Source organism: Thamnophis sirtalis, unplaced genomic scaffold (assembly GCF_051295495.1).
Source record: "Thamnophis sirtalis isolate CommonGarterSnake01/CBP01778 unplaced genomic scaffold, rThaSir2_p1.2 scaffold_4, whole genome shotgun sequence".
Classification (NCBI taxonomy): Eukaryota; Metazoa; Chordata; class Lepidosauria; order Squamata; family Natricidae; genus Thamnophis; species Thamnophis sirtalis.
The window spans coordinates 130,646,401-130,673,363 of NW_028261384.1; the positions used below are offsets into that span (position 1 = coordinate 130,646,401).

The following is a 26,963-nucleotide window of genomic DNA, read 5'->3' on the forward strand; positions in this document are numbered from 1 at the left end:
CTCATCTCCTTTCGAAAAGACTCAAGAGCTGTAGCTTATATAGTAACAAAGAAGTAATTTTAAAATGTCAATCAAAAGAATTGGAAAGGCCTCACCCAGACCCTGGGAAATTTTTGGCTCCGTAGTGTCCTAGCCTGGCCTGCCTCACAGGGTTGTTGGCAGCACGAAAAATAGAGGAATGCTACTTATTCTGCGTCAAGCTCTTAGCTTTAAAACAATTTGTTGTTGTTGTTTGTGAAGTCTTGTCCGACACATCGCAACCCTATGGACAGCGTTCCTCCAAACTTTCTTGTCCTCTACTATCCTGTGGAGTCCATTTAAGCTCATGCCAACTGCTTCGGTGACTTCATTCAGCCACCTCATTCTCTGTCATCCCTTTCTTCTTTTGCCCTCAATTGTTCCCAGCATTAGGCTCTTCTCCAGTGAGTCCTTCCTTCTCATTAGGTGGCCAAAATATACTATATTGCCAAAAGTATTCGCTCACCCATCCAAATAAGCAGAATCAGTTGTGAGCGAATACTTTTGGCAATATAGTGTAGTTTGGTTTCCTCTTCAGGATCTGGCCTTCTAAAGAGCAGTTAGGGATGATCTCCTCTAGGACTGACCAGTTTGACCGCCTTGCAGCCCAAGGGACTCACAGGAGTCTTCTCCAGCACCAGAGTTCAAAAGCCTCCAATTCTTTGGCGCTCAGCCTTCCTTATGATCCAACTTTCACAGCCATACATTGCAACTGGGGAAACCATAGTCTTGACCATCCATTTAAAACCATGCCTTTAACCAAATCAATCCAAATGAAAGAGATAGAAAGCCAAGGTAGTAATATTTGAATTCTCATAAGTTATCGTAAATATAATAGGATTCAATAGAATCGTATATAAATAAAAAGAAAATCAGTAAGAATACATTTTTGGTGTAAATACAGATTAGCCCATAGGGATCTGGGTTTTTTACTTAGTTTTTCAATTTCAGCAACTTTAAGCTGCAAGGATTCCAGCTCCCAGAATTCTCGTTAGCTGGCTGGGGAATTTTGGGAACTGGAGTCCACACATCTTAAAACTGCTGATTTTTTTTTTTTAAAGCTGTCTTCCTTTTTAAATTCTTTATCACCCCAATTTGTTTTCAAAATGCCCCGTTTGATCAATAAGGAACTTAAACCGAGTAACCGACCCACTGTTTCCCATCCTTCATACATGGACGCAAAGGCGCGTTTGTCCTTCCAAGCAAGGCTGAATCCCCCCCCCCCTTTTCAAAATTCCCGCGCTTGCAAGCGACTGGTTCCTTTTTCAAAACAAACAAACAAATAAACTCCTGCGCCGGCTTGGACGGGAGCCAATCGCTTCCTCTCCTTTTGAGTTGGCGCGTAGTTGAGGATTTTGAAACAAGGGGCGGGAAAACAAAACTCCTTGGAAAGTTTTAAAGAGTTTTAAAGCCAGCGCTTTTCAACGAAAGGGAAAGCTTACGCTTTTTAAAAAAAAATAAAAAATCGTCGAAAAAGTCGCGGCTAGACTTTCGATTGGTTGCAAAAAAAAAAAGTCGTATTTATCCCCGAGGCTTTTTAACTTTGTAAAAATATAAATGTTTCCACTTTGAAACATTTCACTGGAATTACAGTAGCAATCTCTCGCAAAGATGCTTAATGGGGCGAATTGCGCGTTTTACACGCCTTTCAAACTCTCGTTAAACTGGCTTTGACCACGACTACGGGCTGTGTTCACACATCTTTGGGACGCTTTTATAGATAATAAACTTTGGGTTTTCTTAAAAGCCATTCATTTAATCCATCCTCTGGGTTACAACAAAATATGAAACCACGTATTAAAGGTATTAAATTTCTGGGAGATCGGGTTATGTGTGAATAAGGCCAAGGGGATGAAATGAATGGCTTTTAAGAAAACCCAACGTTTATTATCCCAAGGGTGCTTTTTCCCCCAAGAGGCTGTACAATTTTTCAGATAATGTGTAAATGACAAAGCTGTTTCTTGTTTCTTTGGACTTTATATTTATATTAATTAATCTATAGAATGTATTATTTGGGCATGAGAGAGGTGTCACATAGGTTAACTATGTGGGTTAACTATAGGTTAGTTATACCATAACTAAGTTTTGCTTGGTTTCTTTAAAATAGTACAGTGAAATGCAAAGATATAAAGACACACAAAACAAAAGGCCACCATATTTAAGTATATGCAGGGTTGCCCAAAAAGCTTAAAATTGCACTAAGATTTTTGAGATTGTGCGTGTATAGTCAGCATCATAAAACAACAGAAGTATAATAATAAAAATAGAGTTAGCCTTTTTTAAATAAGAAATTAAAACCAGCCAGAGGTATAAAACAGGCTTTAAAATCACCAATGTGTAATAAGTATTAAAATCACAAAGTTGTAGAACATAATAAAGCAAAAAATCTAGTATAGTAAGGAGGGAGGGGGAGAAAAAAGTGACATTTTAGGGAAGAATATTTCTGGTTTTTCTTTGAAGACATTTCCCTTCTGCAAGAAGCTTCTTCAGATGACTGGATGATGGGAAATGGAAAGATTTATACTCCTTGGAGACAGCTAATCATTCAAAGAAGTCCAGGCAAAGTCCAGTTGCCTCTTCAAGCAAAAGCACCTTTGGGACAAATCAAGACTTGGATGACTGAGAATCCCCATATAAACCAAAGTTGATTACTTTAAACACAATTAGAAAACTGAAAAGAGTGGCTGTAATCTTGGGGTATTAAGTAGATTTTTAAAAAATCTAAATTAGCATACAAAAAGAATAGAATTCTTTATTGGCCAAGTGTGATTGGACACACAAGTTATTTGTCTTCAGTGCATATTCTCTGTGTACATAAAAAGTGAAAAATATATTCATAAAGAATCCTAAGATACAACACTTAGTGATAGTCATTGGTTACTAAATGAGCAAATCAAATACTTTTTTTGTATCTTTGTCTTTTTATGTACATTGAGAGCATATGCACCAAAGACAAATTCCTTGTGTGTCCATTCACACTTGGCCAATAAAGAATTCTATTCTATTCCTATTCTTCTCTTCCTTCCTAGTATCTCTCTTCCCACTTAGGACTAATAACCATGTTGCGTGTATCTTTCAATTTTATGTTATTTTAATTTGATTGCTTATTAGTAACTATCACAAAGTGTATCTTTATCATAAAGGTGTAATGTTATTGGAGATCTATTGAAACTGCAAATGAATGCCAGTAAGTGGTTGTGTCTTTAAATATAAATGATACTAGTTAAAAACATGTTTAAATAATGGTAATCAAATGAGAATTGTGGTACAGGGATAGTAAAATACATAATTTTTCTTTCTTGACTTAAAATGCACAACTCGATTTGAATGTTTGAATGAAGTATATGTAAGGATTGTGGAAGAAACACACGGAATATATTTGTAACCAGTCGATACTCTTTCTACAAGATGTAACGAAAGATTATTTTTTTGCGTTTTTGTTTAACTAAAACAATAAAAAAAATTCTTAAAAAAAAAACCAGTGTATCGTATTCTTGATGAATGTATCTTATGTACAAAGACAAATCCCTCGTGTGTCCAATCATACTTGGCCAATAAAGAATTCTATTCTATTAGGAAACAAAATATAAATCGTAGACCCGATTTTCGTGCAAAAATCCAGCCTTGACCGTTTAAAGTAAAATTTTATTATTGCCAGGGAAATCAAGGTCAGATTTTAAATTCTTCCTCCCCCCCCAAAAAAAAAAAACCCCACACCCCTTTAAGTTCTCCCCAGCTCTTTCTATGAAAAGGTGGGTGGCTCTTAAAAGAGCCTTTGGGTGTCGTTCTTGGCGGCTAAGAGTGAGTCTGTAGGGCGCGTTCTTTACTTCCCTTTGGCCTTGTGGCTCTCGGTCTTCTTGGGCAGCAGGACGGCCTGGATGTTGGGCAAGACGCCTCCCTGGGCGATGGTGACTTTGCCCAGGAGTTTGTTGAGCTCCTCGTCGTTGCGGATGGCCAGCTGCAAATGGCGCGGGATGATACGCGTCTTCTTGTTGTCCCGGGCCGCGTTGCCCGCCAGCTCCAGGATTTCGGCCGTCAGGTATTCCAGCACGGCGGCCAGGTAGACGGGCGCCCCGGCTCCGACTCTCTCCGCGTAGTTGCCCTTGCGAAGCAGACGATGCACACGGCCCACTGGAAACTGCAGCCCGGCGCGGGAAGAGCGAGTCTTGGCCTTAGCCCGAGCTTTGCCTCCTTGCTTGCCGCGTCCAGACATCCCGATTGAAATTGGCCGAAGATGGAAGGAGGAAAAAAAATCGACTTTGAGATCGCCGAATGAAAAACCTGCCTCGTTCCACCCTTTATATACTTTCTCGGGGTCTTGCGAGTGCTTCTTTTTGATTGGGCCGCTCGAATCTCCGGCGTTCCAATCGCGTGCGGGATCCCCGGACTAACCAATCACCCAAAGGGCGCCTGTTGAAAGCACCCAATGGGAGAGAACCAGCCTAAGGGTCGACCAATGAGCGTGCACCGCTCGTCAAACCAAACTTTCGAAAAGTTTTTCCCGCTCCCCTCCTTCTTTGAAAAAGCGGGTATGAGCCAATGGTAAGGAGTGCGTTTTAGAACTTCATTTGCATCTGGCTCCTTATAAGTAGAAAGGTGGCTGCTAAATTGAGTTCAGATTGTTTTTTTTTCGGTTGTGCTGGATCGTGATTAGAACGAAGGATGCCCGAGCCGGCTAAATCTGCCCCGGTGCCCAAAAAGGGCTCCAAGAAAGCCATCACCAAAACGCAGAAGAAGGGGGATAAGAAGCGCAAGAAGAGCCGCAAGGAGAGCTACTCCATCTACGTCTACAAGGTCCTCAAGCAGGTCCACCCCGACACCGGTATCTCCTCCAAGGCCATGAGCATCATGAACTCCTTCGTCAACGACATCTTCGAGCGCATCGCCGCCGAGGCTTCCCGCCTGGCTCACTACAACAAGCGCTCCACCATCACCTCCCGCGAGATCCAGACGGCCGTCCGCCTCCTCTTGCCCGGGGAGCTGGCCAAGCACGCCGTCTCCGAAGGCACCAAGGCCGTCACCAAGTACACCAGCTCCAAATAAAACGAGCTTTGAGACGAAAAAAAGTCTTTCAACAGACCCAAAGGCTCTTTTAAGAGCCACCCACTTAAGCAAAGGAAGAGCTGCTGTTCCTAGCTATTGAAACCCACGTGCAGAGAAGAGCAACACACATGATTAGGGACCTGGAGGCTAAAACCTGAAGGACGGTTGCAAAAACTGGGTATATCTAGTTTAGTGAAAGGGACAAGGGAAGACCTGATAGCAGTGTTCCTGTATCTCAGGGGTTGCCACAAAGAAGAGGGAGTCAAACTATTCTCCAAAGCACCTGAGGGCAAACAATGGGGGCGGGAGGGGAACTAATCAAGGAAAGAAGCAACTTTGAACTAAGGAGAAATTTCCCGAATCAGTGGAGCAACTTGCCTCCGGGTGTTGTAAATGCTCCCAACACCAAGTTTTGAAGGAGAGATTGGATAACCATTTGTCTGAAGTGATGTAGGATTTCCTGCCTAGGCAGGGGGTTGGACTAGAAGACCTCCACGGTCCCTTCCGACTGTTCTATTCTAACACACCCCAATCAGCAACCAAAAAGCCACTTACAACAGGCACGCACAAAACAGCACCCACTCTGCTAAAACCCTCCTCCTAAGCGGGGTTGGACTAGAAGACCTCCAAGGTCCTTTCCAGCCCTTATCTTATTCTATGAGCAATTCGGTAGCCCTTCGAAATATGGACCTTGTCCCCTGAATCTTCAGGGAGGAACAATCCAGTTACGGTTGTCCCAAAGGTGCTTTTTCAAAAAGCAATTCATTTTCCTTTGTTTTCCTTGATGTTCTGCTGCTTATCCAAGAAGTGAAATTACTTGGATAAGGAACAAAATGTCTTCAAAGGAAAAAAAAAAGAAAAAGTCCAGTCGCCTTTTGAAAAAGCATCTTTGGAGGTCTTCTATCTAGTCCAACTCCCTGCTTAGGCGTTACATTTTTTCCTTTGCATTGCATTACATTGTGTTGCATTTTTTCATGGTATGTTCTGCTTGACACGGGAAGCATTGCATAAAACGTCGGTTCCCCGAAAGATTTGTCGGGGAAAACGGCGAGTCACAATGCGTTGTTGTTTAAACTAGTTTTTCATCGTCTTTAAAAAAAACAAAAAAAACTTGTTGGCCCGTACGGGGATCGAACCCGCGACCTTGGCGTTATTAGCACCACGCTCTAACCAACTGAGCTAACCGGCCACCTATGAAAGGTGCTGGTTTAGCCTCTCCATGAATCCAAATGAGTTGAATTATAATTCTAAATGGGGAGGTGTGGTGCTCTCTAAATTTGCTTGTTTAAATATAATCCTAAATATTGTATGATCACCTTCCGTTGTTCAATTCGGATTTCTTGAGCCCTCTGATTTTCATCAAGGATTGATCGTCCTTCTTTTCAGGAGATAAAAGAATAGAAAATGTTACTCTGGAGAGAATTTTATGATGACATGTATTATTGTAATTATCTTGAAACATAGTTATATATATATTATTGTAATGAATATAACAAGAAATATGTGGATTATGAACTTTCAAATAATTGTACCCAGTTCACACACTGTTTGATGGAGATGATAAGAGTTATAAATAAAATAAATAAAACATTAAAAAACATGTTTCTCCATTTCTCATCCAGGGAAATATAATATTCTGCCTTTTTAATATTAACTAGAATATATCATTCTTCTAGGAGAGGGGCGAGTTCTAGCTTTCTACATCATTTAAGGAAAATATTCTATCCTACATTTTTAATATTTCCCAAATTATTTCATTCTTGGGGGGGGGGTGCTTCCCACAGTTATTTAATGCATTTCTCCTCCCACCCCACCCCCACCCGGTTGCTTCCACGAATCATTTGGATTCCAGGTCAAAATCAAGATCAGAGAAATGAAAAAGTCAATGGAATATTCTATCTCTTCCAACTTATGACTATAACCATGTTGCTTGTATCTTTCAATTTATATTGCTTTTATTTGTTTCCTAATACAATTTGTTAGCTTATTAGTTACCTTGACTATCACTAAGTGTGGTATCTTTGTATTCTTGATGGATTTATTTTATTTTCCTTATGTACACTGAGAGCACATATACCTAAGACAAATTCCTTGTGTGTCCAATTACACTTGGCTAATAAAGAATTCTATTCTATTCTATTCTATTCCATATTTTCTATTCCATTCCACTCCACTCCATTCCATATTTTCTATTCTATTCTATTCCATTCCACTTTACTCCACTCTATATTTTCTCTTCTCTTCTCTTAAAAACAATAAAATGCATCGGGAGTTTGAGTTACACTACAGGAGTGCAGAAAACCACCTTCACCAAGAGCCCGGATAGCTCAGTCGGTAGAGCATCAGACTTTTAATCTGAGGGTCCAGGGTTCAAGTCCCTGTTCGGGCGGTTAATTTTTTTTTTATCCTTCTCCATTAAAGGTTGGCTTATAAGCCTTTTCTCTTGCTTAACTTTTCCAGCCTCTGCAGCCAAGGCTTCGCAATCCCGAAGGAATAAATCCGATTTATTATAAAATGCCCACGTCTTTTTAAATCAATGATCCGCCTTTTTCATTTGCAACCCGGCAGCCTCGCACTACAATTCCCACCCACCTCCCTAAACCAGCTAGCTTTCCCTCGCCCCTGCGCCCAGAATTGCACCCACGCAAAGCAAAGTTTTGCGTTAAACAGCAATTAAAGGCAATTCTCTGCCATCCTGAATGCTAAGTAGTCAGGATGATTGACAGGTGTGATTTTGCATCATCTAAAAAGATGATGTATTTCCTGTATTTTCTGGAATCCATCCAGGAGGAAAAATATTAAAAGGATGTATTCAAAAGTCGTCAGGTTGTAATTCAATTTTATTTCCCTTTGGGGAAGAAGAGGGGGGGAAAAAACACTGTTTAGCAGAGGATGGTTTCGATCCATCGACCTCTGGGTTATGGGCCCAGCACGCTTCCGCTGCGCCACTCTGCTCTCTGCGAAAAGAGGTCTTTCTTATCTCCTTTAAAAGGCAAAGCTGTGCTTCTCGATAGCTTCACATCATGTTCCATTTGGCGTGTTAATATGCTAAAACAGGGTGGCCATTTTAAGACTTGTGGACTTCAAGTCCCAGAATTCCACAGCCAGTAAGACTCCTTATAACAAGACGCTGCAAACTTGGCCGTTTTAAGACTTGAAGACTTCAACTCCCAGAATTCCACAGGCAGTCAGCCATGTTTCCTGGGGAATTCTGGGAGATGAAGTTCACAAGTCTTAAAAGTGGCCAATTTCGAAGACTCCTTATAACAGGGGTTTGCAAACTTGGCAACTTTATGACTTGGGGACTATTAGCAATTATCAGAATAATTAGTATAGTAGATGTAGATGTAGATAAGTTTATTTATAGGCCGCCCTTTTCCCTGAGGGGACTCAGGGCGGCTTACAACTTATGGGGAAGGGAATACACACAATGACATATAAAAACAATACATAATTAAAAATAGAAGCAACATTCATCATTCGGGTGGGGACGGATTATAATCTTTAACCCCAGGCCTGACGGGATAGCCAGATCTTGAGGGCTGTGCGGAAGGTCTGGAGGGTGGTGAGGGTACAAATCTCTACGGGGAGATCGTTCCAAAGGGTCGGAGCTACTACTGAAAAGGCTCTCCTCCGCGTAGTTGCCAGTCGACACTGACTGGCGGATGGAACTCGGAGGAGGCCTAATCTGTGTAATCTAATAGGTCGCGAGGAGGTAATTGGCAGGAGGCGGTCTCTCAAGTACCCAGATCCACTACCATGAAGGGCTTTATGGGTGGTAAGTAGCACCTTGAAGCGCACCCGGAGATCAACAAGTAGCCAGCGCAGCTCGCGGAGGATGGGTGTTATGTGGGCGAACCGAGGTGCACCCACAATCACTCGCGCAGCTGCATTCTGGACTAGCTGAAGTCGCCGGATGCTCTTCAAGGGCAGCCCCATGTAGAGCATGTAGTATAGTATAGTATAGTATAGTATAGTATAGTATAGTATAGTATAGTATAGTATAGTATAGTATAGTATAGTATAGTATAGTATAGTATAGTATAGTATAGTATAGTATAGTATAGTATAGTATAATATAACTAATATAATATAGTAATGTAATAATATAATATAACATAATATAATATAATATAACATAACATAACAGAATTGGAAGAGACCTTGGAGGTCTTCTAGTCCAACCCCCAGCTTAGGCAAGAAAGCCAACACCACTTCAGACAAATGGTTATCCAACCTCTTCTTAAAAACTTCCAGAGTGTTGGAGCATTCACAACTTCTGGAGACAAATTGTTAAGTGAATCTGGGTTTTCCGTTGACTTGGCTTATTAGAAGATTGCAAAAGGAGATCAAGTGACCCCGGGACACTGAAACTGTCATAAATACGAGTCAGTTGCCAAGCATCTGAATTTTAATCACATGGAGATGTTGTAATGGCTGTAAGGGCGAAAAACAGCCGTAAGTCATTTTTTTCAGTACCATTGTTAATTCTGGTCACTAAACAAGTCGATTGCAAGTCAAGGATCATAAATGAGGAGAGGCATATTTGATTCTGATTCACAAATACCAAAACCTATTGTCTCTTGAACGTAGCAACTTTAAGATATGTGGACTTCAGCTCCCAGATATGAAACATTTTGCTTAAATATTAAGTTAAATATGAAATGCTTCAGTTAAATATTTACTTAATGGGGAAAGGTTCATTGTGTCCTGGTGTTGGCAAATGAGATTTATCTCTTTCCCTCCCTTTCCTGGGACTTCCCTGTCATTTCATCAGCCGCCCTAATTATTCCTTGTTTAATTTTCAAATAATTGGTTTCATTGTTTGTTTACAGCTTCATGATTTTAGATAATTCCTTAGGAAGGGTTCGCGTGCAAGTCTTTTTTTAATCAAGAAGCTCAGATCGTTTTGGGAAGAAATAGGAAGAAAAGTGTGAAGATAGATTCTATTGTGTGGTGAACTAATTGCCTGTTGGCATGAAATTTATCTCCCAGTATTTCCAAAATTGGTCAGTCAAAAGGTATTACTGGTAGTTCTTGACTTACAACCCATTCACTTAATGACCGAAGTTACAACTGCACTGAAAAAAAACCAAACAGCATGATCATTTGTTACACATAACACCAATGAAAGGTCTCCCAAGGGTCACATGATCAGAATTCAGAGGCTTGGCAACTGGCATGTACTTATGACAGTTGCAGCGTCCCAGGCTCCTGTGACCCCCCCTTTGCGACCTTCTGACAAAAGTTCAATGGGGAAGCCAGGTTCACTTCCCAACCATGTTACTAACTGAACAAGGGCAGTGATTCACTTAACAAGTGTGGCAAGAAGAATCGTAAAATGGGACAACACTCACTTAACTGCCTTAACAATGGAAATCTTAGGCTCAACTGTGTTCGGAAATCAAGGACTCCCCATCTTAAATATTTTGGTTAAATATTTAAATATGAAATACTTTGGTTAAATATTTACTTCATGGTGAGAAGGTCATTCTCCTCCTGGTGTCAGCAAATTAGATTTATCTGTTTCCCTCCCTTTTCTTGGGCTTCCTTATCAGCTGCCCTAATTGTTTCTTATTTTATTTTTAAATAATTGGTTTTAATCTTTGCCTTCTGGCTTTATCATTTGGTTTATATATAGCCTTTTTTAATCAAGAGGCTAAGGTCATTTTAGGAACACACAGGAAGAAAAATGTGACTATGGATTCAAGGCTAGTGTTTCACTAATTGCTGGTTGGCATGCAATGTCTCTCCAAATATTTTCAAAATTAGTCAATCAGTGTCATTATAGTAAAAATTAGTAAAGGATCAGTGGACACCCCAAAAATGATATATAGATGACACAACATTTGTTTCCTATCCATCCTCCTGTTCTGACGTAGGCTACCTAAGAGTATGAAGCAAACTCCTTGTCCCGCCAAAAAAAACCCTTTTATTAATTGATTGTGAATTCTGCTCATTCACATACAGCAAAGTCTTTCAAGGGAGGATTTACAGTCACAGACCTTCTCTGGCTTGGAGAGCTGACAGGCCGATATCTGCAAAATTTGGCCAGGAGTCTCAGAGAGTCACAAACCAATTTAGTGAACTAATTGTCTCCTGCAAACTCCACTCCCCTTTTGCTCCTCTTTTATTTCCTCTGGGAGGGGCCATTCACCGTTCCACCTGTGGCCTTACTCCCAAGTTGACCCTTGTTCTTTAGCTGTTCCCTTCGTCTGGCAACTCTGCACATGCGCACACTGGGAACAGGCTCCTGCTGTTCGTCTGCCTCACTGATGTCTGACTCCGAAGGCAGCTGATAACTGGCATACGGCTCTGGCTCCATCTCTGCCTCCGACACAGAAGGCTCATCAGAGCCTTCCCCACATGCTCGCACTGGCCATTGCTCGTCCCCAACCTCCTCACTGTCTGCTGCCAACTCTATTGGCCGCTGGCAGGCCACAACACATCCAACATGATACATTTTTTTAGAATACAGATATTCCTTGACTGGCCACAATTGAGCCTGGAATTCATCAATTGACACTGCTTGGTTTTACAATCTTTTTTTTTTTTTTTTTTTTGAACATGATATGAACGCAGTGATGAATTCATGAATTAAATGATTCCAGTGAGGCTGGAATTAATCAAGTGACACTGCCTGGTTTTACAAACTTTTTTTGATGAACATGACAAGAAAGCAGTGATGAATTCATGAATTAAATGATTCCAGTGAGCCTGGAATTAATCAAGTGACACTGCCTGGTTTTACAACCTTTTTTTGATGAACATGACATGAATGCAGCGATGAATTCATGAATTAAATGATTCCAGTGAGCCTGGAATTAATCAAGTGACACTGCCTGGTTTTACAACCTTTTTTTTTATGAACATGACATGAATGCAGTGATGAATTCATGAATTAAATGATTCCAGTGAGGCTGGAATTAATCAAGTGACACTGCCTGGTCACAACAGGGGATCACGTGATCTCATAACACTGCAGCCATCACAAATATGAGCCAGTTGCTAAGCATCCAAATTTTGATCATGTGATACAACGGGCCTGAATGTGAAAACTGCTCATATGGTCACATAAGTGCTGTTATAACTTCAAACAGTCACTAAATGGATGGTTGTAAGTGGAGAACTACTGTTGTGGCCTGCCAACTGCCAGTCCCTCCAGCAGCCAAGTCAGAAGAGGAGAAGGCATGGGAGTCCCGGTCAGCATCAAAGCAACCCGAGAGCTCCGAGCGGGAAGATGTGAGTGGAGCTGGCAGAGAGAGAGAGAGATACAGAGGGCTGTCCGTCAGCCCTCAGATGGAGAGTCAATAGCCCTCACATCTGGAGGTGGCTGATGGGGAAGAGGAGGAACAGCTGGTTCCAGTGCCTGACGCATGGATGTGCAGAAGGCAGAGGAGAGGAGAGCAGTGGAGATCTATGGGCTGATCCTTGGGACGGAAGAGCCACCGCTGCTAGCAGAGCCCCACCCCAGCTCTGGAGATAAAAGGCAGGGGGGCGGAGATGAATAGATGTGGCAGGCAACTATTCATTTCCTGGATGGACTCATTAGCCTGTGGTGAGAGGGAAACTTTTTGCCGGAGTTGCTGGCACTCCTAATAAAGGAATCATTGCTTCAACTACAGAAGGTTTGAGGATAATTTACTCAAACAAATTAGGGATCAAAGTCAGATGCATATAAAAAGACTATATAATGTATTAATAGAAATGGATTAGGAAACAGAATTAGTCAAAGACTGTATGATAAAGTGGGCACAAAATTTTGAAGAACCAATAATGTTGGATACATGGGAAAAGATATGGGTAAGAAATGTAAAATTTACACAAGCCCAAAATTTGAGAGAAAACTTTCATAAGATGTTTTATAGATGGCATTTAGATCCTAAAAAACTGGCCTGTATGTATCCGAATTTACAACCTAAATGCTGGAGATGTGATTGTCTTGATGCTACATATTACCATATATGGTGGACTTGTAAAAAGATAAAAGCATTTTGGATAAAAATATGGTGGATTATGCAAAATGTTCTTTAAAAAAGGATAAAGTTTACCTCTCAGTTATTCTTGTTACTGATTGTACTGTTATAGAGACTAACTTGATTTTGTATTTAATAACGGCAGCAAGACTGTTGGTGGTGCAATACTGGAAGAAGGAAGATTTGCCTACTATTCAAGAATGGACATTAAAAGTAACAAACCTAGCAGAGATGGCTAAAATATCAGCATATCTCACGGATCACTCAAATAAGAGATATAAACTGGAGTGGAGAAGATGGATTGACTATATTCAAAATAAATATGGGACTAAGAAATTCCAGATAGTTTATGACTGAAGAAACAAGGAATGACATAATCTGTTTAGAGTTAGCCTAGCAAAGAGGAGTTAAAGCTCAAATGAAAGATGATACTAACTTTCTTTAAGTTTATTTTAGAACATCTTTGTTAAAGATTTATACCCTGTATTTGTTCTGGGAAGTTGGGGGGCGGGGAGGTTGGGGGGGGATTCGGGGGGGAGAGCAGGGGGGAGGTAAACATTTGTAAAAGTTTTTTTTTCTAAAAATTTTCAATTAAAAAAAAAGGTTTGTCGCGTTTGGGGAGCTGGGTCAGAACAACTATCTAACCTTGGATAGATTTGTTGTATCTTTGGCCGCTAACCGAACAGTCACTAAGTTGAAAACTACATATAGTTTGATACCATTGTTCCCCCAAAATAAGACAGGGTCTTATTTTCTTTCCCCCCCCCCCAAAATAAGCGCATGGCCTTATTTTGGGGGAGGTCTTATTAGTTTTGAGGTGCAGGAGGCAGCGAGCATGGTCACCTCATGGCTGCTGCTGTGTTGCAATATTTTAGGGGGGGGCTTATTTTTGGTGCAGGGCTTATCTTAGCGCATGCGCTCAAAAGCCCGATTGGACTTATTATCCGGGGAGGTCTTATTTTTGGTGAAACAGGTACATATCCAGTCATAGCAACTTAACTAATACGAGTGGATAGATCCACATTTTATGAATTTTGAAGAAAGGAGGATGCCGTTCAGGCCCATACAGGCCATCCTGCTTCATTAATGTACGAGTGTCACCAGGACAGGTATTAGACATGATTTCATTCCATTTTTATGTAATAAAAGTGGAAATCAAAATGATTTTGCTCTATGACTCCTGCTATACTGCCTCCTTGGGGAGACTTGTTGTGGGAAAAGTGGAAAACGCCAGCACTGATGGTTATACTAGGGGTCAGCCATCTGCAGCTCTGGAGCCGCATGTGGTTCTTTTATCCCTCTGTTGTGGCTCCGTTGCTCAAAATATGCGTTACACCCGCCAATCTGCGACACCTGCTGGGATGTGATTTCTTAAGCTTTTCAACCCCCGGGTAGGCCAAACATGGTGAAATCCAAGGAAAGTTTCAGAAGAAAACAGATTTAATTCAACTACATATGCTAGTTTTGTGGCCGCTCGGGAAATAGTCAGGCACGGGAAGGGTTTTGTGGCTCCCGGTGTTTTCTTTTCTGTGGGAAACGGGTCCAAATGGCACTTTGAGTGTTTAAGATTGCCAACCCCTGGATTATACAATCCCAAAGGAGTCATCTCAAGTCATTGCAATTGTTGAATTAAAGCAACCAGGCACGTCTGTATTGGCCGCCGGGAGCGACGTACAGGTAGGTCTTGAGTGGTGGGGTTAATGAATCTCAGAAAATGGTTGCATCGTTTGAAAATATCAAAGTGATGTTTTTTAGGGAAAAGAGAGCAATTTGTATTTGTATTTGTGTTTATTTGTATGCCGCCCTTTTCCCTGGGGGGGCAATTGGTTCCAGCTCACCAGAAATAGGCATGGAACAAATGTAACTTCATTGTGTGTGTGTGTGTGTGTGTGTGTGTGTGTGTGTGTGTACATATATATATAAAATATTGCATTTGTGCTGATAAATAAACAAATAAATTATCAGCACAAATGTAACAAGGCAACATGGCTTTCTGCCTGAATGGCTCCCAGAGTGAGCCGATAGACAGAAAAGGGAAGCAGTATGCTCCCTCCCATATTTGGGCATACCAGGGGTGGTGACACTATGTGTGTCTGTGTCTGTGTGTGTGTGTGTTTGTGTGTGGTGGGATTCAGCCAGTTCGCACCTATTAGGGAGAACCGGTTGGTAACTTTCTAGGTAGTTCAGAGAATCGATTGTTGGAAGAAATATCTTTTTGTTTTTTTCCACTTTACAGGGCAAATCCTGTAAGGAAGGCAGGAAGGAAACATTCTAGTGTTGTTTCTAGCCTAATCTTTATTGACCTGCTTACAGAAACTGCCTCTCCGATTAACCCTTACTACATTGTAACGGTTCCACCACAAATGCGCGCACAACAAAAGCGCGCCTGACTAAACCGCGGTGACTAAAGCACGGTGACAAAACCGCGCGACGAATGAGCGACTAATTAGCCCTAAAGGGCGCCGACAAAAGCGCACCGTCAAAAGTGCGCCGACAGAAGCGCGCTGTAACGGAACCCTAAACCTAACCCTAAACCTAACCGTAAACCTTACCTTAAATTAAATCGCGCTTCTGTCGGCGCGCTTATGTCGGCGCGCTGTTGTCAGCGCGCTTTTGACATCGCGGTTTTAGCGCCGTGGTGTTGTCGGCGCACTTATGACGTTCGCGCTTTTGTCGGGTCACGCATTGTAACAGCTAAGGCAAAGTGCCCATCGACCTGAGTGACCTTGAGTTGGCCAAGCCCACCCAGTCACATGACCACTGAGCCCCACCTACCCAAATAGTTATTAGGGCAGAGAACTGGTTGTTAAATTATTTGAATCCCACCACTGGTGTGTGTGTGTGTGTGTGTGTGTGTGTGTAAAACAACAAAAAATGACAAGGACAAAAAGACTTTACTTACAATTTATATTGATGGTTAAAAAAGTCACTCTTTCTTAGGCATTGAAAGCAAAATAAAAACAATAACAATTTCACCATAGATTCAGGGCATTGCACCATTCCGTCTTATTTTCGCCTTGCTATGACCATGTTTATTTATTTTTTAATCCAACCTTTATAATTTTTAGAAATAACTCAAGCCCGTGAATAAATCCAATACTTTGTCAGGTTTCCAAAAGATGCCCTAATTAATTCATGAGCCTCGAGCCAAGTTTCAAAAGAAATCCATTCATTTATTAGGAACACTATTTCGGCAATGCCCCATTACAGTCAGATCTGATGTCATTTAAATTGTGGCTGAACTTTGAACTTTGTTTCTTCCCTCTCTTCAGTCTGTATCATAAATCACATTCTCCAGTGAGGTGCACACCTCACAAGCCTGCTGTAGTAATCTGAGATCCAAGTCTAGGTGAAGGTTTCCTCACCATGGCAACTTATAACAGACAAGCTTTATGAGTTGATATACTCCTTCCTCCTCCTGTTTTCCCTATATAACAACAATCCTGTGAAGGTGGTTGGAGTGAGAGAGAGGGACTGGCCCAAAGTGACCCACCTGGCTTTCATAGCCAAGACGGAATTAGAACTCACAGCCTCCCAGTTTCTAACCTGGTGCTTTATCTAAACTAGATGGCGGCCTGCATTTTGGCTATTTCACCAGCTGATCTCAAGATCCAACCTTTTACAGGTAGTCCTTGACTTATGACCATAAGATAAAGGCTCCCCTCGCACATATGTGCGAGTCATTCCCGACTCTAGGGGGTAGTGCTCATCTTTGTTTCAAAGCCAAAGAGCCAGCGCTGTCCGAAGATGTCTCCATGGTCAGGTGCCTGGCATGACTACTAAATGCCAAAGCTGCCCGGAAAGCTTTTACTTTCCTACCAAAGGTGGTCCCTATTTTTCTACTTGCATTTTTACATGCTTTCAAATTGCTAGGTTGGCAGAAGCTGGGATAAGTAATGGGAGCTCACTCCGTTATGCGGCGCTAGGGATTCGAACCGCCAAACTACCGATCTTTCTGATCGACAAGCTCAGTGTCTTAGCCACTGAGCCACTGTGTCCCTTTATGACCATAACTGACCCCCAAATTTCTGTTGCTAATGGAGACCGTTGTTAAGGGAGCTTTGCCCCATTTTACGACCTTTCTTGCCACAGTTGATAAGTGAATCAGTGCAATTGTCAGTAGCATGGCTGTTAAATTAATCTAGCTTCCCCTATTGTCTTTGCTTGTCTGAAGGTTGCAAAAGAGGATCATGTGACCCCAAGACCTTGCAACCGTCATAAATATGAACCTGTTGGCAAGCATCTGTAACCAAGAGGATGTAACCATGGTCGTAAGTGGGGAAAAACCATCATAAGTCCCTTCATTCAGTGCCGTTTTTAACTTCAAACCATCACTAAACAAATGGTTATAAGTCAAGGACTACAAACAAACTACACCACAAAGACGAAACCATCCTTCCAATATCATTTTTTTTAAAAAAATACAATATACCATCCCCAGAAGCATAAAAAGCACCAGAAACGTTCCCTCACGACGATTCTTTGCGATCGGAAAGCTGCGCTAAGCGTTGGCACTGGTCTTCCAGAATGCCCCGGAAGACTTCATAGCGGTGGTTGAGGTCCTTCCGGCTGTGGATGTGGTGTGTGGTGCCCAGAGCCCCGTGAGAGGACGGAGCTCCGTAGAACACCCGCTGGATGCGGGAGTGCACCAGCGCCATGGCACACATCGTGCATGGTTCCCGCGTTAAGTACATGTCGTAGCCGGTGCAAATGTACGGAAGGCCGTCCTCAAGAGGCGGCGGCGGCTGGGAAGTGTTGTCCGCAGGAAGAAACGTGCAAGCGGGATAATCTCGGAAGCTGTAAGCTCCCCCTCCGTGGCTGTGGGCCACCAAGTCAACGCAGACCATGGCAGCGTGGAGAAGCGGGTTGGAGCCCTCTCTACAGTCATGACCCACAGCCAGGACTCGGCCAGTGGCCGGGTCCACCACCGTAGCTCCTACGGGCACCATACCCTGCCTGGCTCCCCGCTGGGCCGCTTGGATGGCCAACTCCATGTAACCCTGCATGCGCTCTTTTTCCAGCGGGGAAAACAGGCAGCCTTTCAGCGCTTGGCTGATCCGTTTGTTCTCGTGGAAGGAGACGGGCCAGTGCGATGCCGCTTCCTCATACTGGGGACGCGTCAAAGGCGTGCAAGCCGGCACATGGACTACGAAAGGTTTCCCCAAGCCGCTGAGATCTACTTCGCCGCTGGGAAAGAGTTCAGCGAGAGTCCGCAAGCCGGCTTGCTCTCCGTTGAGGCCTGCAAGGCACAAGATCATCTCCAGCGGGTGGGGACTGCTTGCCGATAGGCAGGCCCGGATACGTTTCAAATGAGGGTAGTCACTCAACGGGTAGACAGCTGAGACCTCTTTCATCAGGCGACAGGTCTCTTTCTTATCCAGCACAGGGGCAGCGTAGACGGGCATGAGCCGGACGTCCCGAGATTCCTGCTCCGAAAGTACAGGCCGCACTTCCCAAGCACAGGCGCCATCGGGCTCCGTTGTCTTCCGTCGCTTGGAATCGGGCTCCATCAGGCATTCTTGTCACATTCTCTAGGGATGAACAAGATTTACAGATTAATGGAGTTGGAAGGGTCCTTATAGTGACTGATCCAACCCCCCCACCCTCCGCCCAAGCAGGAAACCCTACACCACTGATGGCTAATCTTTTTGTTGTTGTGTGCCGAAAGTGCACACATGTGCGTGCCCATTATGCAATGCATGCCCCAGTGGTGGGTTCCCGATCCCGTTCCACACTGTACGGTTGGAACAGCCCCGGTGGCATCCACATGGATGCGGTAGCCAGCGCACGCATCTTAGCGCCCCCGTGAGCCTCTGTGGCGCTCCAGCCGCTCAGCGTTATCTGGTGCTCCGGGCAGGCTCCGGTATGCCTGTACCGGAGAGTACCTCCTGCAACCCACCATTGGCACGCCCCCATGTGCCCTTCCTCCACACCGTGTGACACATTCTTCCCCCCACTCCCCTTACGCCACTGCGTGCACACGCAGTACCCCCATGCTCAGTTTTCAGCCTAGTACGCCACCCTGCAGCCCCCTGGAACCAAAAACGGGCCACGGGGAGAGCGTGCTACACACACTTGCACTCCATTTTGGGCCTGGTAGGCCTCTCTGCAGCCTGCAGGGACCAAAAACGGGCCGCGGAGGGGGGGCACTCCCCCGTACTCCCCCCTGCCCCATGCATGTGCACCTGATACCCCCACACATGCAGACACATCTCCTGCATGTGCCCTGTGCATAGGTGGCAGAGATCCAAAAATCAACTGGTTGCAGGAGGCACGTTCGCATGAACAGTGGAGCTGAGCTGGGGCAACGGCTCACATGCTCACAGAAAGGGCTGTGTGCCACCTGTGGCACACGTGCCATAGGTTCGCCATCACGGTTATAGGTCATATTGTCCAAAGCCCCCGCTCAAGCAGGAGACCCTAGACAGTTTCTAACAGACGGCAGTCCAGTCTCTTCTTGAAAGCCCCCAGTGATGAAGCTCCCACAACTTCCGAAGGCAACCTCTGTTCCATTGGTTGATTGTTCTCACTGTCAGAATAATTTCTCCTTATTTCCAGGTTGAATCTCTCCTTGATCAGTTTCCATCCATTATTCCTTGTCCGGCCTTCGGGTGTTGTGGAGAATAGCTTGACCCCTTTCCTCTCTGTGGCAGCCCCTCAAATATTGGAACCCTGAGACGATCCAAAATTAAATGCAGGATGATCGTTAAAAGCACTAATCACGTCGTTCACCTGCCCTCCCATCTTCTCCTTCCTTCACAAAATGTTCAAAAAGGGGGGAAAATTCTAAACATTATTCCAGTTTTAAAGAAACAAGGCAAGGCCTTGTCCGCAGCTCATAACAACTGACTGTACTGATCTGGTTCCAGGATGTGTGGCTAAGACAAAAATGCAAGCACCATTTTATTTATTTTTAAAAGTATTTATTGTTTGTTTCATTTGCCATCCAGCTCACCGTGAGGCTGAATTACATTTTAAAATTTAAAACCATGATTCCACCCACCCCACCCCCAAGATCACGGGACAGCTCCAGAAAGCTGCAGGAGAAAGATGGAGCTGTTTTAAAGAGTTGCAAAGGAAAGCCTATTTAACTTATATGCAGAGCACATCATGAGAAAGGCAGGGCTGGATGTATCAAAAATTGGAATTAAGATTGCCAGGAGAAATATCAACAATCTGAGACATGCAGATAATATGGTAATAGAAGAACTAAAGAGCCTTTTGATGCGGTTGAAGGAGAGTGCTAAAGTTGGCATGAAACTCAACATTAAGAAAACTAAGATCATGGTATCTGCCCCTCCCAATTCCTGGCCAATAGATGGGGAAGAAATGGAGGTAGTGACAGATTTTATTTTCCTGGGCTCCAAGATCACCATAGATGGGGACTGAAGCCAAGAAATTAAAGGATGCTTGCTCCTGGGGAGGAAAGCTATGGCAAATCTAGACAGCATACTAAAAAGCAGAGACACCACCCTGCCAACAAAAGTATGTATAGTCAATTGTTTGGTTTTCCCAGTTGCAATGGATGGCTGTGAAGGTTGGCCCATATGAAAGGCTGAGTGCCAAAGAATTGAGGCCTTTGAAACTCTGGTGTTGGAGAAGACTCCTGCGAGTCCCTTGGACTGCAAGGTGATCCAACAGGTCAGTCCTAGAGGAGATCAACCCTGATTGCTCTTTAGAAGGCCAGATCCTGAAGAGGAAACTCAAATACTTTGGCCACCTAATGAGAAGGAAGGACTCCCTGGAAAAGAGCCTCATGCTGGGAACAATTGAGAGCAAAAGAAGAAAGGGATAAGAGAGAATGAGGTGGCTGGATGGAGTCACTGAAGCAGCAGGCGTGAGCTTTAAATGGATTCCAGAGGATGGTAGAGGCCAGGAAGGTTTGGAGGAATGTGGTCCATAGGGTTGCGATGTGTCGGACATGACTTCGCAACCAACAACAACAAATTGTTTTAAAGCTAAGAGCTTGACGCAGAATAAGTAGCATTCCTCTATTTCCCATGCTGCCAACAACCCTGTGAGGTAGGCCAGGCTAGGACACTACTGAGCCAAAAGTCCCCAAGGTCTGGGTGGGGTCTTTCCAATTCTTTTGATTGACATTTTAAAATTACTAACAACAACAACAAAAGGAGAGTGTGTACCCTGAACCAGTTTTCCCCATTCATTCCCAAATGTTTCACACAACTCAAAAAGCACACAGAACCTTCATTGTTGTGAGCATTCCAGTTGTGACACAATGGCCTTCCAGCTCTTTGGCTCCTTTAACTGACAGCTCCAAGAACCAAGAGGTTTTATTTATATATATATATACATATATACATATATACATATATACATATATACATATACACATATACACATATACACATATACACATATACACATATACACATATACACATATACACATATACACATATATATATATATATATATATATATATATATATATATATATATATATATATATATTGTATTTCCTATTTCCACCTTTAAAAACACTATATGTATGTATGTATGTATGTATGTATGTATGTATGTATGTATGTATGTATGTATACACACACACACATATAATAAATATATTGTTTTTAAAGGGGGAAATAGGAAATACAATCCTTAAAGGAGCCGCCTGTCTTATTTATTTATTTATTTATTTATTTTGCACGGCCCAAAGGTTAAGAATGATCTCCAGTGGCTCTGGCTCAGCTTTTGCTTTATATGCCCGGCTTTCAATGGGAGAGTCTGGAGGAGAGGATAGGGGAAGGCGCTCTGCACAAGCTCAGGAACTACATTTTTCATCACGTGCTTCCCCTGGAAATCATAAGGCGCCCTTTAAAAAAATATTATTATTATTGGCTGTTAAATAAAACAATTCATATGGCAATTTCCCTTCCTCCAATTTGCAAAAGGCCTTGCAAATAACCGCCCCCCCCCCACAAAAAAAAATCCCGGAATCCCACTTTTTTTTCGCACCACGTGATGGGGGGGGAAATCTCACCTCCTTTCGAATTCTGCAAATTTTCCCCGCGAAGAAGCCCCGCCTTCCGACTCTCCGCCGCGCCTACCCTAGTTCTGATTGGCCAGGGAAGCTCTACGGCTCTCCAAGAAGAGGGCGGTGATTGGCTAGCAGATTCCAGTCTTCCATTCCCATCCTCCCTTCCTTTGGACGGCCGCCGACGAGAGAGAATGGTCCTCCTAGAGCGGCCCCATCTTCACACTTGAACAATAGAGCGTGCCGGAAAGAACTGCCAACGACCTGAATACGGATGCGGAAGTGAGCGGGTTCCGTAGCTGGGACATGGAGTCCGGGCAGCAGCCGGTGTGGCGCAGCCTGGGGCTGCTTGGCCGAAGCGCGGACGGTCGCGGGCTCGGTCCGGCCAACTGTGAGAAGAGACTGCTGTGGGCCGCTTCGTTGCTCTGCGTCTTGCTGGATCTACAGTTGCCAGGTAACCATAGTAACCGGAGACCACCTCCGTTTCCTTTTTGACCTTAGCAACCGGGCTTCCACTGGCCCCGCCCCTTGTTGCCACAGTCGTTTCCTGTCAATCTTTTTTGCTCCCAATACCCCTTTACCTTGACAAGCTCCGCCCTGTCATTCTTCGAGAGGCCCACCCCTCGGGCAACGTGATTGGCTGGCTTCGCCTGTGCTTTTCCCCCAACCCTCTTCTCTGGGTTTCTTCCATTTAAACCTTAGCATGTTCCTAGTCCTCAGTGATCTTTCTGTCTGAGAGGACTGACCTCCGTGAATCTATTTGCTCTATATAATGATCATCCTTATACAAGTAGCCCTTGACTTACCACAGTTCATTTTGTGACTGTTCAAAGCTACAACGGTACTAAAAAAAGAGATTTATTACCATTTTCACCCTTACGACCGTTGCCGTATCCCCTTGGCCAGATGATCAAAATTCAGAACAGTTAACAACTGACTCATATTTATGACCATTGCAGTGTCCCCGGGGTCATGTTATAACTTTGAGACAAGTAAAGTCAATGGAGAAATCAGATTCACTTAACAACCGTCTCACTAACTTTAACAACTGCAGTGATCCACTTAAAAGCTGTAGCAAGAAATGTCATGAAATGGGGCAAAACTCACTTAGCAAATATTTCATTTAGAAAAAAAAATGGTCATAACTCAAAGTCTTATTTAAAACCCAGGACAGGAGAAAAATAAAGAAATGTTCACTAAACTGAGCTGTACAAAGTCACAACTTAGACCCATCAAAACCTAGGCCATGAGGTATAAGGGGAGACTACCCTTGGCAGAGGGATACCAAGCAGGTAACCGTTTTGCAATAAAAAAACAGGAAAGATTGTGTAACTATACAGCTAATTTAGTAAGGTAAAGTTAAATAGAAAAGTTTGAATTAGAAACGTGATCTAAAGTTTCAGTGGGCCTCTAAATAGTAGAGTAGAGACTAGTAGAATAGAATGGAATGGAATAGAAATACAATACAATACTATATAATCACTTTGTTCACTTATTGGCATACATTAAAAATGAAATTTTGTTGGATACAGCTTTTAAAGGGTCACCACCTCCAATTTTACCCAACATAAACATGACAAGATGATAGATAGATAGATAGATAGATAGATAGATAGATAGATAGATAGATAGATAGATAGATAGATAATAAATAGATGATAGATAGAGGGAGGGAGGGAGGGAGGGAAGAAAGAAAAGAAAGAAAGAAGGAAGGAAGTTGGTTCTGGAGCAAATGCAGGAAAACATAATATCTAAGGAACAAGTGGTGTGAAAAGTGTGTTTTTACATTACAATATATAGAATAGGATTTGGGCACATTTGAGTACTATTTCCTAGCTGTGGCCTTTCAAATCTTGCTCATTAATCAAAGAAGGACAGGAGCTCTATGGTTCTCATGAAAGAGCAGCAATCTGCAAACCCAAAAGTCAGTGTTTTTGTCACTCTTTTATTAGCATCCCTCGGAAATCCATATGGCCCTGACCTCACTAATTAATTAATTAAGCCAGGCTCTTTCAAAAGGTACTGGGGCAGGGTTCCACCACAAAAGCGCGTAGGACAAAATCGCGCTCGACAAAAGCGCGCTGTGACGTCATCACAGCGCGACGAAAAAGATCGAAAAAATGTAAAAATAAAGCTAAAACCTTCCCCTAACCCCCCCAAACCTAACCCTAAACCTAACCCTAACCCTAACTCTTAACCTAACCCTAACCCTAACCCTAAACCTAACCGTTAAAGTAACGAAAAACGTAACGCTAACCCTTATCCTAACCCTAACGCTAACGCTAACGCTCTAAAGCTAACCCTAACCCTTACCCTTACCCTAACCCTAACCCTAACCCTAACCCTTACCTTTATGTGAATCGGCTTGCTTTAATTTAATTTTTATTAATTTTTATTTGAATTTTTCGATCTTTTTCGTCGCGCTGTGATGACGTCAAAGGCGCGATTTTGTCGATCGCGCTTTTGGCGTCCGCGCTTTTGACGGGTCACGCTGGGGCAGGACAGTGTGCAAATCTAATATAGTGATGATATATATGTTAAGCCTGCTTGTGTCTCTAATGTGGCTGCTTTTATTCTCGTATTTTAATAATTGGTTTCTACTACGGGTGAGCGATCCAGAGTCATTTTCAAAGGAAAGGGATTCCTCAGGGAGGGAGGGAGGAAATTAGTGAGGTACCATCTTGGTGTATGCAAAAGAATTTGGTGTATCACCAGCTTGCTAAGAATGCATCAAGGATCTAAGTCAGAGTTTCTCGGCCATTTTTAAGTTGTGTGGACTTCAATTCCCAGAATTCCACAGCCAGCATGTGAGGACTTCAACTCCCAGAATTCCCTAGCCAAGATGTAAGGACTTCAACTCCCAGAGTTCCCCAGCCAGCATGTGAGGACTTCTGCCTCCAGAAGTTGTGAATGCCCCAACACTGGAAGTCTTTAAGAAGATGTTGGATAGCCATTTGTCTGAAACAGTATAAGGTTTCCTGCCTAGGCAGGGGGTTGGACTAGAAGACCTCCAAAGTCCCTTCCAACTCTGCTATTGGATTTGTATATTGTATTGTATTTGTATTTGTACTTCAGCTCCCAGAATTCCCCAGTAAGCATGTGAAGTCTTTAACTCCCAGAATTCCCCAGCATATGAGGACTTCAGCTCCCAGAATTCCCCAGCCAGCATGTGAGGACTTCAATTCCCAGATTTCCTTAGCGAGGATGTAAGGACTTCAAAATACCCCAGCCAGCATGTGAAGACTTCATTCCCCACAATCCCCCAGCCAGCGTATGAGGACTTCAACTCCCAGAATTCCCCAGCCAGCACGTGAGGCCTTCAGCTCTCAGAATTCCCTACTGGCATACTCTTGGCAAAGATGTTAAAGTCCAGACCTCTTAAAATTGCCATCATTGAAAAGCACTGCCTTAGCTCTTGGTCTCCTGAATGACTTCATCCCTTCCAGGTTTACTAGCTGCCGGGCAAGCTGAGATTGACAACCATCTAGAAATGGGTCGGAAGCTACTGGCTGCTGGGCAGCTGGCCGAAGCCCTCTCACACTACCATTCGGCAGTGGGTGAGTACCAGCCTTGGAATACCAATTAAAGATGCCAGCTGCCTATCGGAAGAAGAGCTGCATTGGCTGATACAGTTACATTAACATTGGGGCACTGTCTAATTCCTCTGGGGTAGAGATTGCTAAAAGGCAGTGACAGATCTCTTAGTAGGGGTAATTTAAAGCTATAGGAATCAGCCCAAGCAGTTTTTAAAAAGGAGAATTAGATGAAGTGAACTGGAGCAAGTCTATCCTGTTCTTCAGCAAAAAAAAATGACTATTAACTATTAATAACTACAAAACAGGCAGATCTGCTACATAATTAATAGTGTAGATCAGTGTGTTTTTACAGAGTGGTACTCAGGCTAAGGGATGTGGTGGCTTAGTGGCTAAGACGCTGAGCTTGTCGATCAGAAAGGTCAGCAGTTCGGTGGTTGGACTCCCGAACACGGCTTAACGAAGTGAGCTCCCGTTACTTGTCCCAGATTCTGCCAACCTAGCAGTTCGGAAGGACGTCAAAAATGCAAGTAGAAAAATAGGGGCCACCTTTGGTGGGAAGGTAACAGCATTCCATGCGCCTTCGCCGTTTAGTTAGTCACGCCGGCCACATGACCACAGAGACGTCTTCAGACAGCGCTGGCTCTTCGGCTTTTGAAGCAGAGATGAGCACCGCCCCCTAGAGTCGGGAACAACTAGCACATATGTGCGAGGGGAACCTTTACCTTTATCTTCACTTGGGCTTAATAGAAAAACAGCAAAAAGCTAAACAAAATTTGCCCTACTGCCAAGACCTAGATCAATTCATTTTAAAAATATTTATTTGAACTTCACGCACTTTTAAAATCTTCCGATGTGAAACACAAGTCTGTCGGGTTTTCCACAAGGGGAAAAGGGGTGTTTTTTTAAGGCAGAGCCTGCTCTGAAGGGGCCATGTCTCTTGCACACAAAAAAACCCCAAATCTTACATAATGCTTCCTTCAAATTCAGATGATTTTCCCCTTTTACAAACTTGATGGACTATTTCTCAGATAAGTAGCAGGACCTCCTTTCCTTCAGTAGCTGGTCTCAATATTTTTATTCGGATGTTTAATCTTCCCTTCCTTTGTGACAGGGCACAAATTTCCTTCCCCACAACCCTTTTTTAAAAATCTGTACAATAATGCACTAGAGCAGGAATCCACAAACTTTTTAAACAGGAGGCCGATTCACTGTTGGGGGCCCATACTGGTTGGGTAGGCTTGGCTAAGTGGTCATGTGACTGGATGGGCATCGCTAGGTGGTCATGTGATTGGGTAGGTGTGGCCAATTTAGCAGTCCATTTTGCCTTTGCCCCTTGTTGTACTTGCCCCTCCGCTACTCACCCACCGGCCCTGGATCACGTGGCTGTGAAAAACAT

General features: G+C 43.4%; 4 protein-coding genes and 3 non-coding genes across 7 annotated transcripts in view; 3 read left to right on the top strand and 4 right to left on the bottom strand.

Moving 5' to 3' along the window:
• Window positions 1-3,740: 3,740 nt before the first annotated feature.
• Window positions 3,741-4,270, bottom strand: LOC148046598 (histone H2A type 2-C-like). The gene has a single exon (XM_087712069.1). It carries the CDS (start codon window positions 4,229-4,231, stop codon window positions 3,842-3,844), a length of 390 nt encoding a protein of 129 aa, XP_087568195.1. The 5' UTR covers window positions 4,232-4,270; the 3' UTR covers window positions 3,741-3,841.
• A 410-nt stretch (window positions 4,271-4,680) lies between these two features.
• On the top strand, window positions 4,681-5,061 carry LOC148046599 (histone H2B 7-like). The gene has a single exon (XM_087712070.1). It carries the CDS (start codon window positions 4,681-4,683, stop codon window positions 5,059-5,061), a length of 381 nt encoding a protein of 126 aa, XP_087568196.1.
• A 1,115-nt stretch (window positions 5,062-6,176) lies between these two features.
• TRNAI-AAU (transfer RNA isoleucine (anticodon AAU)) lies at window positions 6,177-6,250 on the bottom strand. The gene has a single exon. It is a non-coding gene; the product is annotated as a tRNA-Ile (tRNA).
• Window positions 6,251-7,377: 1,127 nt separating this feature from the next.
• Window positions 7,378-7,450, top strand: TRNAK-UUU (transfer RNA lysine (anticodon UUU)). The gene has a single exon. It is a non-coding gene; the product is annotated as a tRNA-Lys (tRNA).
• Window positions 7,451-7,944: 494 nt separating this feature from the next.
• Window positions 7,945-8,016, bottom strand: TRNAM-CAU (transfer RNA methionine (anticodon CAU)). The gene has a single exon. It is a non-coding gene; the product is annotated as a tRNA-Met (tRNA).
• Window positions 8,017-15,935: 7,919 nt separating this feature from the next.
• Window positions 15,936-22,214, bottom strand: ADAT3 (adenosine deaminase tRNA specific 3). The gene is made up of 2 exons (XM_087714161.1): window positions 22,038-22,214; window positions 15,936-18,568 (listed from the first exon to the last, which is right to left on the bottom strand). The coding sequence occupies exon 2, from the start codon at window positions 18,545-18,547 to the stop codon at window positions 17,507-17,509; it is 1,041 nt and encodes a 346-aa protein (XP_087570287.1). The 5' UTR covers window positions 18,548-18,568; window positions 22,038-22,214; the 3' UTR covers window positions 15,936-17,506.
• A 76-nt stretch (window positions 22,215-22,290) lies between these two features.
• The window catches only part of LOC148046603 (dnaJ homolog subfamily C member 3-like), a 33,485-nt gene continuing 28,812 nt past the window's right edge, over window positions 22,291-26,963 (top strand). The window contains exons 1-2 of the mRNA XM_087714160.1: window positions 22,291-22,485; window positions 25,478-25,588. Of these exons, the coding sequence (XP_087570286.1) occupies window positions 22,338-22,485; window positions 25,478-25,588 (259 nt within the window). The 5' untranslated portion in view covers window positions 22,291-22,337. The remainder of the gene's footprint in view (window positions 22,486-25,477; window positions 25,589-26,963) is intronic.

Excerpts from the sequence above, each read along its gene's own strand:
- LOC148046598 (XM_087712069.1), bottom strand. The coding sequence starts at position 4,231 with ATGTCTGGACGCGGCAAGCAAGGAGGCAAAGCTCGGGCTAAGGCCAAG.
- LOC148046599 (XM_087712070.1), top strand. The coding sequence starts at position 4,681 with ATGCCCGAGCCGGCTAAATCTGCCCCGGTGCCCAAAAAGGGCTCCAAG.
- ADAT3 (XM_087714161.1), bottom strand. The coding sequence starts at position 18,547 with ATGGAGCCCGATTCCAAGCGACGGAAGACAACGGAGCCCGATGGCGCC.